This window comes from Oncorhynchus mykiss, chromosome Y (genome assembly GCF_013265735.2).
Source record: "Oncorhynchus mykiss isolate Arlee chromosome Y, USDA_OmykA_1.1, whole genome shotgun sequence".
Taxonomy (NCBI): Eukaryota; Metazoa; Chordata; class Actinopteri; order Salmoniformes; family Salmonidae; genus Oncorhynchus; species Oncorhynchus mykiss.
In genome coordinates, this window is record NC_048593.1 from 27,052,733 (window position 1) to 27,075,382 (window position 22,650).

General features: G+C 42.3%; 2 protein-coding genes and 1 long non-coding RNA gene across 5 annotated transcripts in view; 2 read left to right on the forward strand and 1 right to left on the reverse strand.

The window, feature by feature from the left end:
* The window catches only part of LOC110509890 (small conductance calcium-activated potassium channel protein 2-like), a 35,988-nt gene extending 32,506 nt beyond the window's left edge, over positions 1 to 3,482 (forward strand). For 2 of the 3 annotated variants that reach the window (XM_021591076.2, XM_036967203.1), the window contains one exon: positions 1,236 to 3,482. In XM_021591076.2, coding sequence (XP_021446751.1) covers positions 1,236 to 1,511 — 276 coding nt within the window. In that variant the 3' untranslated portion in view covers positions 1,512 to 3,482. The remainder of the gene's footprint in view (positions 1 to 1,235) is intronic. The other variant, XM_036967204.1, reaches the window with a different exon arrangement.
* LOC118945257 lies at positions 667 to 4,535 on the reverse strand. The gene is made up of 2 exons (XR_005040323.1): positions 4,415 to 4,535; positions 667 to 1,527 (listed from the first exon to the last, which is right to left on the reverse strand). It is a non-coding gene; the product is annotated as an uncharacterized LOC118945257 (long non-coding RNA).
* LOC110509891 (developmentally-regulated GTP-binding protein 1) lies at positions 3,849 to 20,255 on the forward strand. Its single transcript, XM_021591081.2, has 9 exons — positions 3,849 to 4,071; positions 17,821 to 17,944; positions 18,086 to 18,261; positions 18,396 to 18,465; positions 18,574 to 18,743; positions 18,867 to 18,997; positions 19,206 to 19,373; positions 19,499 to 19,621; positions 19,904 to 20,255. The coding sequence occupies exons 1-9, from the start codon at positions 4,033 to 4,035 to the stop codon at positions 20,001 to 20,003; spliced, it is 1,101 nt and encodes a 366-aa protein (XP_021446756.1). The 5' UTR covers positions 3,849 to 4,032; the 3' UTR covers positions 20,004 to 20,255.
* The last annotated feature ends 2,395 nt before the right edge of the window (positions 20,256 to 22,650 follow it).

A 22,650-nucleotide genomic window follows, 5' to 3' on the forward strand; every position in this document is an offset into this window, starting at 1 on the left:
TTACCTCCAGAAAATCTCAAATTTAGGCAGTTCTATATCTCATAATGTTGCATTTTGCTATTGCCTCTAGGTTCCATCCTTATTTTCATAAAGTTCCAAGATAAATGTAAAGGCTCTAACCATGTCAATTCTAAATTCCTTGATCATCTGTGGAAATTGCCTTTTAAAATATCATAGGAAGTGATGAGTGGCTCTGGTAGTGATGCAACGTAGTGAAACCCTATCTGCCCACCCAAGTTGGAGCGCCAGGGTGGTGAAAAGCTGTCAGTGTTGTTTTGGCCCGAGGTGGATCGCTGTGATTCTAAACAAGCCACCCAGACCATTATTCCTACCCCAAATGAGGAAAGGACAAGGTAAGTGATGGATGGATGGATGGATGGCATTGGCCACATGCTGGCAGCGATTGTTCTCATAGTGAACATTAGCTCAGTGCACAGCAGCCCTCTCCCAATCTCCAGCCCCCTCGGGAACTGGATAGGTCACTGTTTGGTAACATGCCATGTGTCGAGAGGAAGAAGATCAACTTCCTGGTGCAGAAGTTAGTAAGTGTATACAGCAGAATTTATCTGCAAGTTATCAATTAATATTTTATTTGCTTATCTACAGCATCAGGTTTTGTTTGTTGTGATGGAGATCTGTGAAATTTGAATTGCCCGTATCCAGACACGTTTTATTATATTTATTAAGTCTACATTGACTCAGCTGTGCGTTAACACTTTTTCAAGATGGTTGAAAAGACAGAGACAGTTGTCTTGTAGCACTGAGAATTGCTGCAGACTGAGTTCAGTTCTGCCACGGAGGGCAGACTAATAATCTGAAAAAAATCTACATCTCCAGGGAACAGTTTAGTGTTGTAGTGGGAAACAGTGGCATGATTAGATACTTAGAATGATGCAACTGATAATCAAATTATTCACAAGCTGTTCCTTTTAAGAAGTATACATTTCATGCTGGTTCTTTTCAACTAAGGGGCAACTCGTAACTTCCATTTCAGTCAAACTTTCACTTAGCCTTTTGACATCCATGACTAAGTGAAAATGTGACAAAATTAGGATTTGCCCCTCAAATGGCTCTGGACAGATTGCCATTGTAAATAAGAATGTGTTCTTAAAATATACAAAATAAGGTAAATAAACAAATCATTTTACAATTGCCTGCAACTTCTAGCCTAAAACACCCCATGCTCTGGAAGGGTCTCACCCTCTTACTATGACTGAGTGTCTCTCCTCCTCCAGACTCAGAACATCATGTATGACCTGATCTCAGACCTGAACGAGAGAGGGGAGGACATGGAGAAGAGGATCGCCCTGCTGGAGACCAAGCTGGAGACTTTGCTGGGGAACCTGCAAGCCCTGCCAGGACTCATCAGCCAGGTCATCAGCCAGCAGCACAGGGACTTCTTGGAGGTGCAGCTCCAGCCGTACAACAAACACAGCCCTGAGCGATCGCAGTCTGTGTCCAGACGGAGGTCATCCTCCACTGCACCACCCACCTCCTCCGAGAGCAGCTAGAGTCCAAGGGGAACACCTACAGAGAAGACTTTTGCCATCATATGGCCAAGTTGCATTTATTGTAAAGCCTTATGGTTTCAATAAGTATTATACAAATTCTGATGACAGAATCCGAGCTACTGGGACAATGGATTTTAAAGGGATGCTGTTTATTTTGTATTATCTCAAAAGATGTTATCCTTGCTCTGGTGACATGACCATAGAAAATGATGCTTTCCTCAGTAAAAACTATTAGGCCTATCGATGGGGGGCTGTGATCAGAACTATACTCCATCTCTATGCAGAGGTAGCCAGTTTTAGGACAGTAAGGTTACCGGCCAGGTGTGAAGATAATGCACTAAAATAGTGCTTCTTCTCACGGACTTTGTGCTTTTGCTGGCTTGACTCAGTTACCGTGCTCCTTAAAGCAAGCTGAGAAATCATGGGACCTATCAGTCAGCAAGCATTACAGCAATACTTTTTATTGAGGAAAAAGTGATATTTCATGGACATGACTGAAATGAAGACAGAGGGCAGCACAATAATGCACCCACATACTGTCACTCAGAGGTACCATATAGAGCTTGAAATATATATTTTAGGTTAGAAACAGCATCAAACTATGGAGTTTTTTCTTTTACAGAATGCCCCTGTAGAATGACTATTTTTGGGGCCACACTGCAAACAATTGAATCCTCTTATCAAAATGAATGCATCTAAATCTGTACTTGCACTTACTTTTTAATCATTGCACTTCAATGCTGACTGACGTATGATATAAATGTGTTGCTCATTAAAATAAGAAAAATGTAGATGTTTGGGCATGGACTTATGGTCAATTGTCAATTAATTAATTTGTATTATTAGTGAAGAGGACTCAAGTCAAAGCCCTCATGCTATGTACCACAAAGGGACCTCAATTTAAAACTGATAGGCTACTGAAATGAATACTTTCAATTATCACAAACACAGTTTGCTCTTTCCTCAACATATCTCAACCCTTGTCCTGGAAGCACTTAGTATTTATGCTGGTTTTTGCCTCAACTGAGCAACAATAGTTGTATGCAATGCAAACCAATAATTCACAAGAACTGTAGCCACTTTTGAAAGTAAATTCATATTTTTATATTTTCATGAGGATAAGCACACCTCCGCACACCTCTTACAGCATACGTCTTCAACACAAATAATGACGGAGAGATATGAACAGAATATATGATGTAAAACATTCCTTGGTTGAGGTGAAATGCAGCATATTCAACATATCTTCCATTAAACCATCCAGGACCAAGGTTAAGATACCTGGGAATACACATTGTTAGTTCAAAAGGAATGTATAAAAGATGGTATAGCATCTTACTGTATTAGAGGGCTGGGCCTGGTCACTAAAATGTCAAAACCTAACTGCAAAAAAAACTCTCTCTGACACATATAATTGTGCAAATATTGTAGGTGCTCAAGATTATAGAATTAGATTTCAACAAAGCTTTGTCCCTTTGTTTAAAACAGCAATAGCTTGGCCACTAGCCAGTCATAAAGGGAACCTTCCACCAGTTATACACATTTTGGCAATATGCACCCTCCCTCTGCAAGGTTTTCAGAAGTTAGATGAGTGTGCCATATTCATCCGATGGGAATTTATCTAGTCAACTTCCTGCAATGACATTGTCCAACCAACCAAAAGCTCAATCCCATCTACAGTGTTGAATGTACTGTTGCTGGTTTTAGAGCTTTCAAACATTGGCAGTCAATCCAGAAATTTTAGCAACATAGAAACTTTTGAGAGGTTATGTACTGTATGCAAACAAAATATGAAACAATAAAACAAAGCATATTTACCAGATGTGTGTGCATTACTAATACTAATCCATTTGACTGGGGTGAGAGAGAGACCTGTTGCCACAAGAAAAAGGCAACCAGTGAAGAACAAAAAACATTGTAAATACAACCTATATTTATGTTTATTTATTTTCCCTTTTGTACATTAACTATTTGCACATCATTACAACACTGTATATAAACAGATGACAGTTGAAATGTCTTTATTATTTTGGAACTTTTGTAAGTAATGTTTACTGTACATTTTGTATTGTTTATTATCTATTTCACTTGCTTTGGCAATGTAAACATATGTATGCCAATAAAGCCCCTTGAATTGAAATTGAATTGAGAGAGAGCATGCTAATGTGATTAGTTATGCAGTGTCAGATACATTCGTTTGATCTGTCAAATCCAAACCTGAAATGTGTTACATAATTTCTGCAAAGTGTATGTCATTTTTGTTACATGGAATATGTAAAGTCAGCAAACTTACATAAACCTGCAAACAACTTAATTCCGGTAGGTAGCGCCAACGGCGTCGCCGTTTTTTGAGTTATCGGTTTGCCGGCTGCCTCTTCCTCCTAGCGAGAGCCGCAGGTTGAACACATGAGTGTTAGCTTTTGCTAGTTTGCCATTGTATGCTTGCGTGATAAAAACTCAACAATTTAACTATTAAACGTGTTTAATCGTTGTGTGATATCATCTAAGGACCAGCTACAAGATGAGTTTACTCGCCAAAATAGCAGAAATTGAGGCCGAGGTAAGTTAGCTAACGGTAGCGAATGCTAGCTGACGTTAGTTGTGATTCACGTTTTAGCTTGGCCACTTGACTAACGAGCAACTATAGTTGGCTAAAGTTAACTTGGCCAATTGAGGATGTAACGTTACAATGGATTCCCCCCCCCCAAAAAAAAATATATATATTATATAACATAATATGATGGCAGACACCGAGTCTGCGCATAGCTGGATATTATTTTGCTAAGAATTCTCAACTCTACGTTAGTCTATGCTTTTAACGTAGTTGGCTACAGTAGTTAACTTTAGCTGGCTATGTGTTATTATTGGCAGGGTAACTAGTTGTCTGAAGATACCAACCTTACCTTTACGCCACAGATGGAACAGTGAGCCAGATGTTTCACCGGATGTGTAAATCCGAAGCATTTGGTTGGCGTTTCCACTCACCACCAAATATGGTGACGAGAGGAAGTCCAGCTGTGGCCGTCAGTGGGAGAAGATAGATTTTGACCGAAATTCTGCTAATTTTCTCATCGATTAAACATTTGATCTCAATACAGTTTCCTGTTCCCAAACCCGTAAACTGTTATGGACAAAGACTTTACCCTTTGCCATAGTTTTCATTTTTTGTTTATTTTTGGACTGCAAGGGCAAATTGAGTTATTGCACACGTGCAAATATATGGGTCACTCCATGTCATTTCAGCAAGCCATGACACCCACCATCTCAGATTGTTCTGAAATTGTTTCTTAAGTTAGAAACATAAGATTACCTTTGTGAAACGTCATTTTGTTCATTTAATTTGATCTGTGAAATTAAGAAAATTGATTTCACCCAAATTGGCCCTTTTAATTTATAAGGATTCACATAATATTCCACAAATATAGTACCCAACATCCGATTAAATCCAAACTTATTCCTACCATTGAGTAAGACATGAGGAATCCAATAAAATGGTCAAAGGCCAGCTCCAGAACCCCCACCCGCCAATATCATCCCATCAACCAGTATACAGAATCGGTTTTCTATGTCTAACAACTGGTATGGAGATGCGGCTTGGAGTATTGCTTCTTCGTGCTTTGTAATGTATTTCATGTGAATCTGATGATCTTTAGTCCCCCCTGTTTAGATAAATTAGCCATTGAAGTCGTTTTGCATTATTTACCATGAATTCATTATAAAGTACCATGTTTTACCCGCTAGATGCCGCTTTTCCTGCTACTGTTGCCACACCCTTCTATCAATTTTTCTTGTCTTGTGTTTATTTAAGGGATCACAACATTTTCTTTGCAACTTTGTGTAGAAAACTATTATCTTTTGCTCCTGATGAAAATAAATGTGGTGGTCAACCCAACTCTCTTTGAAAAGTCCAACAAATAGCAGCTCTCTGAGAGGGCTATCTGTATGGTGCAATTCTCATATGAAGACTTTTCCTACAAACCCAAAACTTTGATGGAGAAATGGGATAGTGACTAAAATCTTGTCACAACCCTAATAAAATAATACAATTATAAACCTTTGCATTGTAGTCATGTTTTTCAATACAATTATTAGAAAACATCTATATGTGTTTGGTGACCTTTTTATCATTTTATTGGATTCCTCATGTCTTACTAATTGTTAGGAAGAATTATGGCCCAAATCAGATGCTGGGTACTATATTTATTGAAGATTATATGAAACCTATTATGGCAAATTTTAGCGCAATCAAAACAAAATAATGTTTCAGGAATGCTAATCTTATCGGAGACAGTGTGTGTCAATCCTATTTATTATTATTATTTTTTAATTGGAATGACTCACATGCTAGAACGTGCCAATATGATCTCGCTAGCTTGCGCTTGGCTCTGCCCACCTTGCTTGTTCTGGAAATGACAGTCTGTCTTTGGTTAGTTATAAAAAATCTTTGGTTACTTGTTTACACTGACCTGTGTCATGTAAAAATCATCCCAGCCTGAAATTGTTCCCAATCGTTCTGATTGTAACGTTGTTGTAAAAATGTTCACAGTGTGAAATAATTTCACACACGTCTGTGTGGATGGCTAAACTGGTGCAGATGTTTCTCTCTGATTTAAATAGCATAATTAGCTGTAAACTGGTCAAGATGGCTTGTACTCAGAGGTGTGCCGTTTTAACTTGTATGTATAGCTAACTAACAAACAAGCACTGTCAATCGAAACCGTAGCTCACAAGTCTTTGCAATCTATTAAAAAAATATATACACTGCTCAAAAAAATAAAGGGAACACTTAAACAACACAATGTAACTCCAAGTCAATCACACTTCTGTGAAATCAAACTGTCCACTTAGGAAGCAACACTGATTGACAATACATTTCACATGCTGTTGTGCAAATGGAATAGACAACAGGTGGAAATTATAGGCAATTAGCAAGACACCCCCAATAAAGGAGTGGTTCTGCAGGTGGTGACCACAGACCACTTCTCAGTTCCTATGCTTCCTGGCTGATGTTTTGGTCACTTTTGAATGCTGGCGGTGCTTTCACTCTAGTGGTAGCATGAGACGGAGTCTACAACCCACACAAGTGGCTCAGGTAGTGCTGCTCATCCAGGATGGCACATCAATGCGAGCTGTGGCAAGAAGGTTTGCTGTGTCTGTCAGTGTAGTGTCCAGAGCATGGAGGCGCTACCAGGAGAAAGGCCAGTACATCAGGAGACGTGGAGGAGGCCGTAGGAGGGCAACAACCCAGGAGCAGGACCGCTACCTCCGCCTTTGTGCAAGGAGGAGCACTGCCAGAGCCCTGCAAAATGACCTCCAGCAGGCCACAAATGTGCATGTGTCTGCTCAAACGGTCAGAAACAAACTCCATGAGGGTGGTATGAGGGCCCGACGTCCACAGGTGGGGGTTGTGCTTACAGCCCAACACCGTGCAGGACGTTTGGCATTTGCCAGAGAACACCAAGATTGGCAAATTCGCCCTGTGCGCCCTGTGCTCTTCACAGATGAAAGCAGGCTCACACTGAGCACATGTGACAGACGTGACAGTCTGGAGACGCAGTGGAGAACGTTCTGCTGCCTACAACATCCTCCAGCATTAGTCATGGTGTGGGGTGGCATTTCTTTGGGGGGCCGCACAGCCCTCCATGTGCTCGCCAGAGGTAGCTTGACTGCCATTAGGTACCGAGTTGAGATCCTCAGACCCCTTGTGAGACCATATGCTGGTGCAGTTGGCCCTAGGTTCCTCCTAATGCAAGACAATGCTAGACCTCATGTGGCTAGAGTGTGTCAGCAGTTCCTGCAAGAGGAAGGCATTGATGCTATGGACTGGCCCGCCCGTTCCTCAGACCTGAATCCAATTGAGCACATCTGGGACATCATGTCTCGCTCCATCCACCAACGCCACGTTGCACCACAGACTGTCCAGGAGTTGGCGGATGCTTTAGTCCAGGTCTGGGAGGAGATCCCTCAGGAGACCATCCGCCACCTCATCAGGAGCATGCCCAGGCGTTGTAGGGAGGTCATACAGATACGTGAAGTTGATACATTTGATTTCCATGTATAATTTTTGTGTGATTGTTGTCAGCACATTAAACTATGTAAAGAAAAAAGTATTTAATAAGAATATTTCATTAATTCAGATCTAGGATGTGTTATTTTAGTGTTCCCTTTATTTTTTGAGCAGTGTATAAATATATATATTTATAAAAATAATCAAATTTAAAATAAATTAAATGTAAAAATTGATTTAAAAAAAAATCTCTCCTCAAATCAACCCTCAGCACTTTGACGCGCGAGTCTGGGCATTTATATGCTGACCTCACGCTTCACAAGCTTCTGATTGGTCAGAGTCAATACTCCTGGCCACCATTGATTGGCAGATGTGTGAAGCAAATGCGCATGCCCACAGAACAGTTTTACGATGTGAGAGAAACAAGCTCAGCGCAAGATGCGCGTGCAAATGTTCACCCTGGGAGACATTTTACAGCATGATGTCACAATCAGAACGATTGAGAACTATTTCATGCTGGGAAGATTTTTACATGACAATCTGCACTGGGGTCGGAACGCAATCATGGTTACATTATTTGTGTGGTCAAGATATGGGTTGGAAAATGTACCTCAATGCAGGGATAGGACATGCCACTGTACTGCAAATTTCTTTCAATCTATTCAACGTTTATTGGTCACGTACACAGATTTGAAGATGTTGCAGGTGCAGCAAAAATGCTTGTGTTTCTAGCTCCAACAGTGTAGTGATACGCACATAATCCAAGAATGAGCAATGTCAGAGTCCGGAACATAAATAGATATACACTGAGTGTACAAAACATTAGCAACACCCCTTTTGTCCTCAGAACAGACTCAATTCGTGATGGCATGGACACTGCAAGGTGTCAAAAGCTTTCCACAGGGATGCGGGCCCATGTTGACTCCAATGCTTCCCATGGTTGTGTCAAGTTGGTTGGATGTCCTTTGGGTGGTGGACCATTCTTGATACACACATGAAACTGTTGAGTGTAAAAACCCAGCAGCGTTGCAGTTCTTGATACACTCAAACCTGTGTGCCTGGCACCTACAGTACTACCATACCCCGTTCAAAGCCACTTTAATCTTGTGTCTTGACCATTCACCCTCTAAATGGCACACATACACATGTCTCAATGCTTGAAAATCCTTCTTTAACCTGTCTCCTCCCCTTCATCTGCACTGATTGAAGTGGATTTCACAGGTGACATCAATAAGGGATCATAGCTTTCTCCTGGTCAGTCTGTCATGGAAATAAAGGTGTTTGGAATGTTTTGTATACCAGCCAGTTTATTACGTACACCACCCCATTGTGGAGTGGCAGGTAGCCTAGTGGTTAGAGCATTAGACTAGTAACCGAAAGGTTGCAAGATCGAATCCCCAAGCTGACAAGGTAAAAAACTGTTGTTCTGCCCCTGAACAAGGCAGTTAACCCACTGTTCTTAGGCTGTCATTGAAAATAAGAATTTGTCCTTCACTGACTTTCCTAGTTAAATAAAGGTTAAAAATATATATATATAAAAACATCACGAAAATTGATCATGTGGCTTGTAATGTGAAGCAGGCAGAATCAGCAAAACGACTGACCTAAGCGACTTTGAGTATGGTATGATCGTCAGTGCCAAGCTCGCCAGATCCAGTATCTCAGAAATGGATGAGAGAGGTCGAAGGAGAATGGCAAAAATCATGCAAGCGAACAGGCGGCCACAAACAGACAAATAACAGCTTAGTACAATAGTGGTGTACAGAACAGCATCTCGGAAAGCACAACTCGTTGATCCTTGTCACGGATGGGCTATTGCAGCAGATGACCACACCGGGTTTCACTCCTATCAGCTAAAAACACAAATTAGCGGCTCCAGTGGGCACGTGATCACCAACACTGGACAATTGAGAAGTGGAAAAACATTGCCTGGAACATGACAGTAAGTTTTGTTTACTTGAGTGGCCTGCACAGTCCCCAGACCTCAACCCAATAGAGCATCTTTGAGATGAGATGGAACCGGCTGATCGCAGCATGAATGTACCGCCGTCCAATCTGCAGCAACTGCGTGATGCCATTGCGTCAGCATGGACCAACATCCCTGTTTCCAACACCTTGTGGAATACCCTGAATAATTCAGTCTGTTCTGGAGGCAAGGGGATCGTATGTACAGTGGGGCAAAAAAAGTATTTAGTCAGCCACCAATTGTGCACGTTCTCCCACTTAAAAAGATGAGAGGCCTGTAATTTTCATCATAGGGGCACTTCAACTATGACAGACAAAATGAGGGAAAAATATCCAGAAAATCACATTGTAGGATTTTTAATGAATTTATTTGCAAATTATGGTGGAAAATATGTATTTGGTCAATAACAAAAGTTTATCTCAATACTTTGTTATATACCCTTTGTTGGCAATGACAGAGGTCAAACGTTTCCTGTAAGTCTTCACAAGGTTGCTGTTATTTTGGCCCATTCCTCCATGCAGATCTCCTCTAGAGCAGTGATGTTTTGGGGCTGTTGCTGGGCAACACGGACTTTCAACTCCCTCCAAAGATTTTCTATGGGGTTGAGATCTGGAGACTGGCTAGGCCACTCCAGGACCTTGAAATCCTTCTTATGAAGCCACTCCTTCGTTGTCCGGGCGGTGTGTTTGGGATCATTGTCATGCTGAAAGACCCAGCCACGTTTCATCTTCAAGGTACTAAACGATATCATAAGCGCCATCGATAAAAGACAGTACTGTGCAGCCATCTTCATCAACCTGGCCAAGGCTTTCGACTCTGTCAATCAACATATTCTTATCGGCAGACTCAGTAGCCTCGGTTTTTCTAATGACTGCCTTGCCTGGTTCACCAACTACTTTGCAGACAGAGTTCAGTGTGTCAAATCGGAGGTCATGTTGTCCGGTCCTCTGGCAGTCTCTATGGGGGTGCCACAGGGTTCAATTCTCGGGCCGACTCTTTTCTCTGTATATATCAATGATGTTGCTCTTGCTGCGGGCGATTCCCTGATCCACCTCTACGCAGACGACACCATTCTGTATACTTCTGGCCCTTCCTTGGACACTGTGCTATCTAACCTCCAAACGAGCTTCAATGCCATACAACACTCCTTCCGTGGCCTCCAACTGCTCTTAAACGCTAGTAAAACCAAATGCATGCTTTTCAACCGTTCGTTGCCTGCACCCGCACGCCCGACTAGCATCACCACCCTGGATGGTTCCGACCTAGAATATGTGGACATCTATAAGTACCTAGGTGTCTGGCTAGACTGTAAACTCTCCTTCCAGACTCATATCAAACATCTCCAATCTAAAATCAAATCTAGAGTCGGCTTTCTATTCCGCAACAAAGCCTCCTTCACTCACGCCGCCAAACTTACCCAAGTAAAACTGACTATCCTACCGATCCTCGACTTCGGCGATGTAATCTACAAAATAGCTTCCAATACTCTACTCAGCAAACTGGATGCAGTTTCACAATGCCATCCGTTTTGTTACTAAAGCACCTTGTACCACCCACCACTGCGACCTGTATGCTCTAGTCGGCTGGCCCTCGCTACATATTCGTAACCAGACCCACTGGCTCCAGGTCATCTACAAGTCCATGCTAGGTAAAGCTCTGCCTTATCTCAGTTCACTGGTCACGATGGCAACACCCACCCGTAGCACGCGCTCCAGCAGTTGTATCTCACTGATCATCCCTAAAGCCAACACCTCATTTGGCCGCCTTTCATTCCAGTTCTCTGCTGCCTGTGACTGGAACGAATTGCAAAAATCTCTGAAGTTGGAGACTTTTATTTCCCTCGCCAACTTCAAACATCTGCTATCTGAGCAGCTAACCGCTCGCTGCAGCTGTACATAGTCTATCGGTAAATAGCCCACCCAATTTACCTACCTCATCCCCATACTGTTTATATTTATTTACTTTTCTGCTCTTTTGCACACCAGTATCTCTACCTGTACATGACCATCTGATCATTTATCACTCCAGTGTTAATCTGCAAAATTGTAATTATTCGCCTACCTCCTCATGCCTTTTGCACACAATGTATATAGACTCTTTTTTTTCTTTTTTTTCTGCTGTGTTATTGACTTGTTAATTGTTTACTCCATGTGTAACTCTGTGTTGTCTGTTCACACTGCTATGCTTTATCTTGGCCAGGTCGCAGTTGTAAATGAGAACTTGTTCTCAACTAGCCTACCTGTTTAAATAAAGGTAAAATAAATAAAAAATGCCCTTGCTGATGGAAGGAGGTTTTCACTAAAAATCTCACGATACTTGGCCCCATTCATTCTTTCCTTTACACGGATCAGTCGTCCTGGTCCCTTTGCAGAAAAACAGCCCCAAAGCATGATGTTTCCATCCCCATGCTTCACAGTAGGTATGGTGTTCTTTGGATGCAACTCAGCATTCTTTGTCCTCCAAACACGACGAGTTGAGTTTACCAAAAAGTTATATTTTGGTTTCATCTGACCATATGACATTCTCCCAATCTTCTTCTGGATCATCCAAATGCTCTCTAGCCAACTTCAGACGGGCCTGGACATGTACTGGCTTAAGCAGGGGGACACGTCTGGCACTGCAGGATTTGAGTCCCTGGCGGCGTAGTGCGTTACTGATGGTAGGCTTTGTTACTTTGGTCCCAGTTCTCTGCAGGTCATTCACTAGGTCCCCCCGTGTGGTTCTGGGATTTTTGCTCACAGTTCTTGTGATCATTTTGACCCCACGGGGTGAGATCTTGCGTGGAGCCCCAGATCGAGGGAGATTATCAGTGGTCTTGTATGTCTTCCATTTCCTAATAATTGCTCCCACAGTTGATTTCTTCAAACCAAGCTGCTTACCTATTGCAGATGCAGTCTTCCCAGCCTGGTGCAGGTCTACAATTTTGTTTCTGGTGTCCTTTGACAGCTCTTTGGTCTTGGCCATAGTGGAGTTTGGAGTGTGACTGTTTGAGATTGTGGACAGGTGTCTTTTATACTGATAACAAGTTCAAACAAGTGCCATTAATACAGGTAACGAGTGGAGGACAGAGGAGCCTCTTAAAGAAGAAGTTACAGGTCTGTGAGAGCCAGAAATCCAGAGCCAGAAATCTTGCTTGTTTGTAGGTGACCAAATACTTATTTTCCACCATAATTAATTTTGTCTGTCATAGTTGAAGTGTACCTATGATGAAAATTACAGGCCTCTCTCATCTTTTTAAGTGGGAGAACTTGCACAATTGGTGGCTGACTAAATACTTTTTTGCCTCACTGTATATATATATATATATATATAAACAGTATATGAATAGAAAAGGCATGTTTTTAGCACCCGAGTGGCGCAGCGGTCTAAGGCCGCTCATAGTGGTATCTGGCTAGTATCAGTGATTAAGGTTCAGGGCAGGGTACTGGGCGGTGACTGTTTAATAGTCTGATGGCCTGGAGATAGAAGCTGTTTATCAGTCTCTCTGTCCCATTTTTGATGCACCTGCACTGTCTCCGCCTTCTAGATGGTAGCGGGGTGAACAGGCCGTGGCTCGGGTGGCTGAGGTCTTTGATGATCTTTTTGTTCTTCCTGTGACACCGGGTTGTGTAGATGTTCTGGGGGTCAAGCAGTGTGCCCCCAGTGATGCGATGGACTGATTGCACCACTCTTTGGAGAGCCCTGTGGTTGTGTAAGGTTCTGTATTTATTTTCTTAGTCAACCTTGTGTTCTGTTTCGTTGTGTCCTTGAACATAGCCCTGTCTTTCATTTTTGATCATTGATTTCACCTGTGTTAGTTACTCACCTGGTCTCATCATCTCCTTATTTAGTTCAGTTCATTCTGTTTATGCCTTTTGTTCTTTTTGACTCTACTAAGCCTTTTCCTATCTTGTTTGTGAGAACCAGTTATAGCCTTCAGTCCTAGTTTTGATTCACCTGCCTGTTTTTGACCATTGCCTGCCTGTGACCACGATTCCTACCTTCTGCGAAGGCGAAATAAACACCTGCCGCCCCCTGCGTGTGAATCTACACCTTTTTCTCCCTATTCATTACAATTTGCCTCATGCAGCGCGACACATCTCCTTCACATAGAGCTGATCAGGCTGTTGATTGTGGCCTGTGGAATGTTGTCCCACTCAACTTCAATGGCTGTGCAAAGTTTGTGGATATTGGCCGGAACTGGAACACGCTGTTGTGCAGAGCATCCCAAACTTGCTCAATGCGTGACATGTCTGGTAAGTATGCCGGCCATGGAAGAACTGGGAAATTTTTAGCCATCGATAAAATGCAATTGTGTTTGTTGTCCGTAGCCTATGCATGCCCATACCATAACCCCACTGCAACCATGTGGCACACTGTGTACAGATCCTTGCAAAATGGAGCCATGCATTTTTTTAACAGGTTAAACAGAACAGTTAAGAACAAATTCTTATTTTCAATGACGGCCTAGGAACAGGGCCTTGTTCAGGGGCAGAACGACAGATTTGTACCTTGTCAGCTCGGGGATTTGAACTTGCAACCTTTCGGTTATTAGCCCAACGCTCTAACCACTGGGCTCCCCTGCCGCCCAGCATTATCATGCTGAAACATGAGGTGATGGCGGTGGATGAATGGCACGACAATAGACCTCAGGATCTCGTCACACTATCTCTGTGCATTCAAATTGCCATCGATAAAATGCAATTGTGTTTGTTGTCCATAGCCTATGCATGCCATACCATAACCCCACTGCAACCATGTGGCACTCTGTTCACAACGTTGACATTAGCAAACCGCTCGTCCACACGAGACACCATCTGCCCCGTACAGTTGAAACTGGGATTAATCCGTGAAGAGCACACTTCTCCAGCGTGCCAGTGGCTATAGGAGGTGAGCATTTGCACACTGAAGTTGGTTACGATGCTGAACTGCAGTCAGGTCAAGAACATGGTGAGGACGATGAGCACGCAGATGAGCTTCCCTGAGACGGTTTCTAACAGCTTGTGCAGAAATGATTTTGTTGTGCAAACCCATAGTTTCATAAGCTGTCCAGGTGGCTGGTCTCAGACAATCCAGCAGATGAAACAGCCGGATGTTGACTTCCTGGGCTGGCGTAGTTCCACGTGGTCTGCAGTTGTAAGTCCAGTTGGATTTACTAACGAGTTCTCTAAAATGAAGTTGGAGGTGGGTTATAGTAAAGAAATTAACATGAAATTCTCTGGCAAAAGCTCTGGTGGACATTCCTGCAGTCATTATGCCAATTGCATGCTCCCTCAATTTAAGACATCTGTGGGTTGTGTGACACAACTTCACATTTTAGAGTGGGCTATTTAATTAGCTTCTTGATATGCCATACAGGTGGATGGATTATCGTGGCAAAGGAGAAATGCTCACTAACAGGGATGTAAACAAATTTGTGCACAAAATTTGAGAGAAATAAGCTTTTTCTGCAAATGGAACATTTCTGGGATCTTTTATTTCAGCTCATTAAACATGGGACAAACACTTTAAATGTTGCCATTTTATTTTTGTTCAGTATAATTTGGCAATAAATCTCATGAATGCAATTATTTATGTCAGATAAACAAAGAAAATGGTTAAACACTTCATTGTGAGGCTAAATATAAAGGGCTGGAGAATGCATCTAAGTTAAAGTCAGATAAATGAAATACTGTAAAACTATTTGGTGGAATGTGCATTGTGGGTGCCCGAACGGGCAAGTAAAATTTTGTCTTGAAGACTACATATATTATTTGTACCTGTGCATTTGCGGGGCACAACAAAAAAGAAACCAAGCCAAACATCTCAGTTCTTCTCCCTAAATTCCCTTTCCCTTATAATTGGTTAGCCTTTAACTACCCTAAGCATAGCCAGGTTCCACACGGAAAATATGCAATAACATTTGTTTGATAAGTGACCAAAACATCAGCCAGGAAGCATAGGAACTGAGAAGTGGTCTGTGGTCACCACCTGCAGAACCACTCCTTTATTGGTGGTGTCTTGCTAATTGCCTATAATTTCCAACTGTTGTCTATTCCATTTGCCCAACAGCATATGACATTTATTGTCAATCAGTGTTGCTTCCTAAGTGAACAGTTTGATTTCACAGAAGTGTGATTGACTTGGAGTTACATTGTGTTGTTTAAGTGTTCCCTTTATTTTTTTGAGCAGTGTATTTATTTTTTTTACATACACTTAGGTTGGAGTCATTATAACACTTGTTTTTCAACCGCTCCACAACTTTCTTGTTAACAAACTATGGTTTTGGCAAGTCGGTTAGGACATCTACTTTGTGCATGACACAAGTAATTTTTCCAACGGTTGTTTACAGACAGATCATTTAACTTATAATTCACTGTATCACAATTCCAGTGGGTCAGAAGTTTACATACACTAAGTTGGCTGTGCCTTTTAAACAGCTTGGAAAATTGCTTTAGAAGCTTCTGAATTTGAGTCAATTGGAGGTGTACCTATGGATGTATTTCAAGGCCTACCTTCAAACTCAGTGCCTCTTTGCTTGACATCATGGGGAAATCAAAAGAAATCTGCCAAGACCTCAGAAAAAATGTTGTAGACATGTAGACAATTGTAGTCTGGTTCATCCTTGGGAGCAATTTCCATATGCCTGAAGGTACCATGTTGATCTGTACAAACAATAGTACGCAAGTATAAACACCGTGGGACCACGCAGCCGTCATGCTGCTCAGGAAGGAGACACGTTCTGTCTCCTAGAGAATAACGTACTTTGGTGCAAAAAGTGCAAATAAATCCCAAAACAACAGCAAAGGACCTTGTGAAGATGCTGAAGGAAACCGGTACTAAAGTATCTATATCAACAGTAAAACAAGTCCTATATCGACATAACCTGAAAGGCCGCTCAGCAAGGAAGAAGCCACTGCTCCAAAACCACTATTAAAAAAAAGCAAGACTACGTTTTTTTGTAGCAATGTCCTCTGGTCTGATGAAACAAAAATATAACTTTTTGGCCATAATGACCATTGTTATGTTTGGAGGAAAAGGGGGGAGGCTTGCAAGCCGAAGAACACCATCCCAACTGTGAAGCATAGGGGTGGCAGCATCATGTTGTGGGGGTGCTTTGCTGAAGGAGGGACTTGTGCACTTCACAAAATTGATGGCATCATGAGGATGAAAAATTATGTGGATATATTGAAGCAACATCTCAAGACATCAGTCGGGAAGTTAAAGCTTGGTCGCAAATGGGTCTTCCAAATGTACAATGACCCCAAGCATACTTTCAAAGTTTTATATCTTTATGTTTGAAGCCTGAAATGTGGCAAAAGTTCGCAAAGTTCAAGGGGGCCGAATACTTTCGCAAGGCACTGTATACTACCATTGAAGCATCCCAGAGTCGTCTCTTCCCTTTTGACATTGAGACTGGTGTTTTGCGGGTACTCTTTAATGAAGCTGCCAGTTGAGGACTTGTGAGGTGTCTGTTTCTCAAACTAGACACTCTAATGTACTTGTCCTCTTGCTCAGTTGTGCACCGGGACCTCCCACTCCTCTTTCTATTCTGGTTAAATCCAGTTTGTGCTGTTCTGTGGAGCGAGTAGTACACAGTGTGGTATGAGATCTTCAGCTTCTTGGCAATTGTCTCGCATGGAAGTTCTTTGTTTCTGGCCATTTTGAGCCTGTAATCGAACCCACAAATGCTGATGCTCCAGATACTCAACTAGTCTAAAGAAGGCCCGTTTTATTGCTTCTTTAATCAGAACAAGAGTTTTCAGCTGTGCTAACATAATTGCAAAAGGGTTTTCTAATGATCAATTAGCCTTTTAAAATGATAAACTTGGATTAGCTAACACAACGTGCCATTGGAACACAGGAGTGATGGTTGCTGATAATGGGCCTCTGTATGCCTATGTAGATATTCCATTTAAAAAATCAGCCGTTTCCTGAAACAATAGTCATTTACAACATTAACAATGTCTACACTGTATTTCTGATCAATTTGATGTTATTTTAATGGACAAAAATTTTATTTACTTTTCTTTTTAAATCTTCTAAATGGAGCATTGTGGATAAAGGTAAAATTTGCACTACAGTGGCATATCCCATCCCTGCATTGAGGTACGTTTTTCGACCCATGTATCGCGCCAGCTCCACGGTGTCTTAATGCAACCATGATTACGTTCTGACCTCAGTGCAGCTCAGTATAAACAAGTGTAATGGTAGTGTTGGTGTCATGATGACAATATGTTTTCTTTATTAGTGATCAGTCGAAATCCAGCCATCACACAACTTGGCTCTGAACAAGTAGGCCTAGCTAATATTCTAGTTCCGATTGTTGTATTGTGTAGAATATGAATGGATTAAAGCATCCTCTCTGTGTTGGGTAGATGGCTCGGACTCAGAAGAACAAAGCCACATCTAACCACTTGGGGCTGCTCAAAGCTCGCCTGGCCAAGATGAGGAGAGAACTTATCACACCAAAGGGAGGCAGTGGAGGAGGCACAGGGGAAGGTGAGTCCTGACTCCTGATCATCGTTCACTTTTAGAATGTGTCCCTTTGCTACACAACAGTGCAGTGGAGATGTAGCAAGTTGAGATTTACAAGCTCATGACACATTGTAATGAATACTAATGTGTCACTCTGTTGTATAGGCTTTGATGTGGCAAAAACAGGTGACGCCCGTATCGGGTTTGTAGGCTTCCCCTCAGTGGGCAAGTCTACTTTACTAAGTAACCTGGCAGGGGTGTACTCAGAGGTGGCGGCCTATGAGTTTACCACCCTCACCACAGTACCAGGAGTGATCCGCTACAAGGGTGCCAAAATACAGGTACTTTACATGCATCTTGTACCTTTCACACGGCACCTTAAGGCCAACAGAGGCCAATCTGTAACAATTGTGTTTATTTTTCTATTTAAGATGTTTTACTATTAGGATGCGTATTCTACTTTTGTGTCTCCAAGCTCCTGGATCTTCCAGGTATCATCGAGGGGGCCAAAGATGGCAAGGGCAGAGGACGACAGGTCATCGCAGGTGAGAGCCATCAGTGAAGCATCAGAACCATACACAAACTACATGTGATAGTTTAGAGCACTCACATACCTTGAAGGTAGTTTGTAACTGTGGTCTTTCTCTTCCCAGTGGCTCGGACCTGCAACCTGATCCTCATAGTGTTGGATGTTCTGAAGCCTCTGGGCCACAAGAAGCTGATTGAACACGAGCTGGAGGGCTTCGGAATCCGCCTCAACAAGCAGCCGCCCAACATCGGCTTCAAGAAGAAGGACAAAGGAGGCATCAACTTCACCGTCACAGTACGTGTGTTTAACACAAAGGTTTCACGTCCAGCTCAATCTGTCCCCATTTCTCTCTGTGTCTCTGTCTCTTTTTCAGCTGGCTTACTCTGGTGTTATTCCTGTCTCTCTCCTTCTCTCCAGTGTCCACAGAGTGAGCTGGACGGTGACGCAGTGAAGAGCATCCTGGCCGAGTACAAGATCCACAACGCTGACATCACCCTGCGCAGCGACTCCACTGCCGATGACCTCATCGACGTGGTGGAGGGAAACCGGTAAGCAGCTGAGCACTTCTACAAACTCAGGGATGTAATCTTCCTGATTAAGCAGGAATTAATGTTTTTCTGACATAATCCTCCATTCATCTAGAATTGGGTCTGACCTATACCCCTTAGCCAAAAAGACTTCTATACCCCATTCCAAAGTATGGTCAACGTTCCCCTACAGACCTGCTGACATACATGCTCTGTTTAATCCCACCAGAGTGTACATCCCCTGTATTTATGTGCTCAACAAAATCGACCAGATCTCCATTGAAGAGCTGGACATCATCTACAAGGTACCCCACTGCGTGCCCATCTCTGCCCATTCCCGCTGGAACTTTGATGACCTACTGGAGAAGATGTGGGACTACCTGCACCTAGTGCGCATGTAAGGAGGCACCTAACAGCCCCTAGAAGAGACATATAGGGTTATTGGAATCCATATTACACTGCTTGGATAAATGTGTGGTTTGTGTCTAAATTAATACATTATTTGAATGTGTTGTCCCCCAGATACACCAAACCCAAAGGCCAGCTTCCTGACTACACATCTCCAGTCGTTCTACCTACTGAACATACTGCAGTGGAGGACTTCTGTCTGAAGATTCATAAAAGCCTCCTCAAAGAATTAAAATAGTGAGTACTATACTATTAGCTAATGGCTTTTGTGCTTCTTGTTGATGTTTTGGAAAAGGCTGCGGTATACCCACCCCAGTATTTAACCGATTAAAGCAACAATCTGTAAGAAATAATGTCCTTAAAACATTTAAAAATCATCAAATGCACTTAGCTGCCACTAGGTGTCCAATGATAACGTTTGAATTACCCTACAAGGGAGAGCACAGCACACAGACACATATGACACAATGTTGCACCTGCCTGGCATTTTTCTAACACTCGGTCTTCCTGTCCTTTCAGTGCTCTGGTATGGGGTGCTTCAGTGAAACACAACCCCCAGAAGGTGGGAAAAGACCATGTCATGGAAGATGAGGATGTAATCCAGCTGGTGAAAAAGTAAAAGTCTCCTGACTCTCTGCATCATGAACCCCCCCCCCCCCCCCCCCCCCCAGCATATCCACGAGAACATCTGTCTTCGTTGTTCTCAATTTTATGTTGGAATTTTCAACGTGAAAATAAAAATTATATGAATGTCAATGTTACATTTCCCTCCCTCATTTACGCCCGTATGTGATTCATAACATCCATCGAAGAGGCCTTGAATCAAAAAATAATATCAAATAAACACCATAAAAATGACTGACCTTTTTAATATGGAGTCATCGTCTTTTATTTTAGATCATTATAAAGGTCATTGGGTTTATGCCTGGAAAGATGCAATGTTATTCATGTTGGACAAATCTGAATTAACATAAACTTCATAACATTCACATTTTCCATCATATGAAATACATCCAAATCCTGTCCAAGTGACATGGGTGTGTCCTGCTCCATCTGTCTATACTTTCACTGGAGAGACAGTTCTTATGAAATACATCCTAAAACACAGTGGGTGTATTCTATCTCCATCTCCTCTGGAAGTCAAGCCATACCTCTTACACAATACAACGGCTTTAAAGTCCTGTCGGCCACTGGTTTATATAACATTGATGATACAGTCAGTCAGGCTGGCATCCAACCCCCTCTCCAGCACGGACAGTCTCTAAGGTTAATCAGTTCATTCACTCAGACGCAGTCTGGGGACATTCTACCCCAGCTGTTCAGAAACACCGATAACCCACAGTAGTGAATAGTGTTGCATCAGATCTTGAAGCACTTTGGTGTGTATGGATTATTTAATGCCGATGTGTAGCAACCCAGCTGTATGAGATGGATCAGCCATTTTGTGTCAGAAGTCGCCACGTTAGCATTTTTTTTTTTGGGGGGGGGGGGGGGGGGGGGGGTTAGATGGATAGCATGATAGGGTCAGGTGGGAAATTTGCTCAGGACACTCAATAAAGTGCTGCCATGTGTTAATGATCACAGAACGTTTCACAGGACACATCTGATCAAATTTGATTTCAAAATAGCTTTTTATAAGCTAATTTAGGCTACATGTCACGTTCTAGCATTTTATCTGAACCTATAAGCATACCATATCTGTCTATGATGTTATGATGTAGGGTGGTATGGGCATGGTATAGCCTGCTCAGCAACCGGTAATTGTGAATTTTGAATTGATCACTGCCTTTTTTTAAATTTGGCCAGAGTAAAGTCATAACTGAACACCATTATTATCAAGGCATACATACATTATGACACACACCCTTATTGCTCACACACAATATTTACTTTTTAAATTGAAATGTTTCCACATGTTTGAATATTGTTTAGCGTTTTTTTTTTATAACAATGTGTTCACTCCACAGTAGCATTTCTAAAATGAAAGCAATCAATATATTGCTTTAACTGAATTTTTATAACAGGGGACTGAACACGTCCAATGATAACAGATCTAACCAATAACACCTGCTTGATCAATGTTTTTGTGGAATTAGGGTGTATTTGCAAGAAAGTATTATTTTCAATTTGACTAATGTTCAGGTGAAGGACAAATCTGCCACATAAAGGGAAACCTGGCATTTGCCCTCAACACTTCCTGCAACCACTCTAATGGCTTGAATATTACTTTATCTACAGTGTATTCGATGTTGGAGTCTCGAATCTTTTTTGAGACAGAATGGCCACTTTCTGCAGAGGTTTAGACAGCAGTGGCTGGCTGGAGCGGCAGGAGCGACGTTTCTCAGGACAACGCCCCTCCCCCACCCCATTCCCCCTTTAAATTATAGCAGCACTTTAGCTAATGAAAGAGTTGAAGACCGGGCACTAATAAAAGCCATTAAGTGAATAAAGCACTTCCCCCTCAAACAAAATTAAAGAATCTGCCCCTTCGGAGAGGGGCGGACTCTGTATTAATATTTATGAAATGCGGAAACATGCCCCCCCCCTCATACCACATCCAATCCCACCCTGCCCGAGTCCTTCTCGCCAGTCCACCTATCCCAGGAGAAAATCCCTAACCCCTCCTAACTTGAAGGAGGGGCCGGAGGTACGGGCTTGGGGGGTGTTGGAAGAGATGTAGTCAAGACAGTCTGTCTCCAGTTGAGCTTGGTGGTACTAGAGGCGAGACACCCAGCTCAGAGGAGCACCCGCTCTTCCTCACGACCCTCAACTACCCCACCAAGCTGGGCGTCCCACCATCGGCTATGGGGCGAGAGGATTCATGGACAGACCAGTTTGGAGGGAGTGACTTTCCAGTGACAGCAGTCACGGAATGCTTCAAAGACGGCTGAGCTATAATGGATGGGTGAAGTATAACGGGTGAGGTTTATTGAAATTCAGAATGTTTTAGTTTTATATTTGCGGAATTTTCTTGATATCCTCTAAGTTGACTTCCTGAATCGTGGTCCACAGTACCCCTGGGTTGACAGCTATTTGAGATTTCTGTCATGCCTTCAATGGAAGAGGACAAAGATGATAGTTCATGCAAGTCCTATGAACGGAGGGAGACAAATTAAACTTTCTCCTATCTCATATACAGTGTATTCTATAAATGGTGAGGTTTAAGCTTAGTTTGAAAGACCTTAGTTTAGGACACAGATACATTGACATTATTAAAACAACAAAAATCCACCAAATTAAGGTAAGATAGCATGTATAAATCAAAT

Bases quoted from the DNA above. Each gene is read 5' to 3' on its own strand.
- LOC110509891 (XM_021591081.2), top strand. From the start codon at position 4,033: ATGAGTTTACTCGCCAAAATAGCAGAAATTGAGGCCGAG. The intron at 4,072-17,820 runs GTAAGTTAGCTA...TGTGTTGGGTAG, and splicing joins TAGCAGAAATTGAGGCCGAG to ATGGCTCGGACTCAGAAGAA. The intron at 19,374-19,498 runs GTAAGGAGGCAC...GTTGTCCCCCAG, and splicing joins TACCTGCACCTAGTGCGCAT to ATACACCAAACCCAAAGGCC.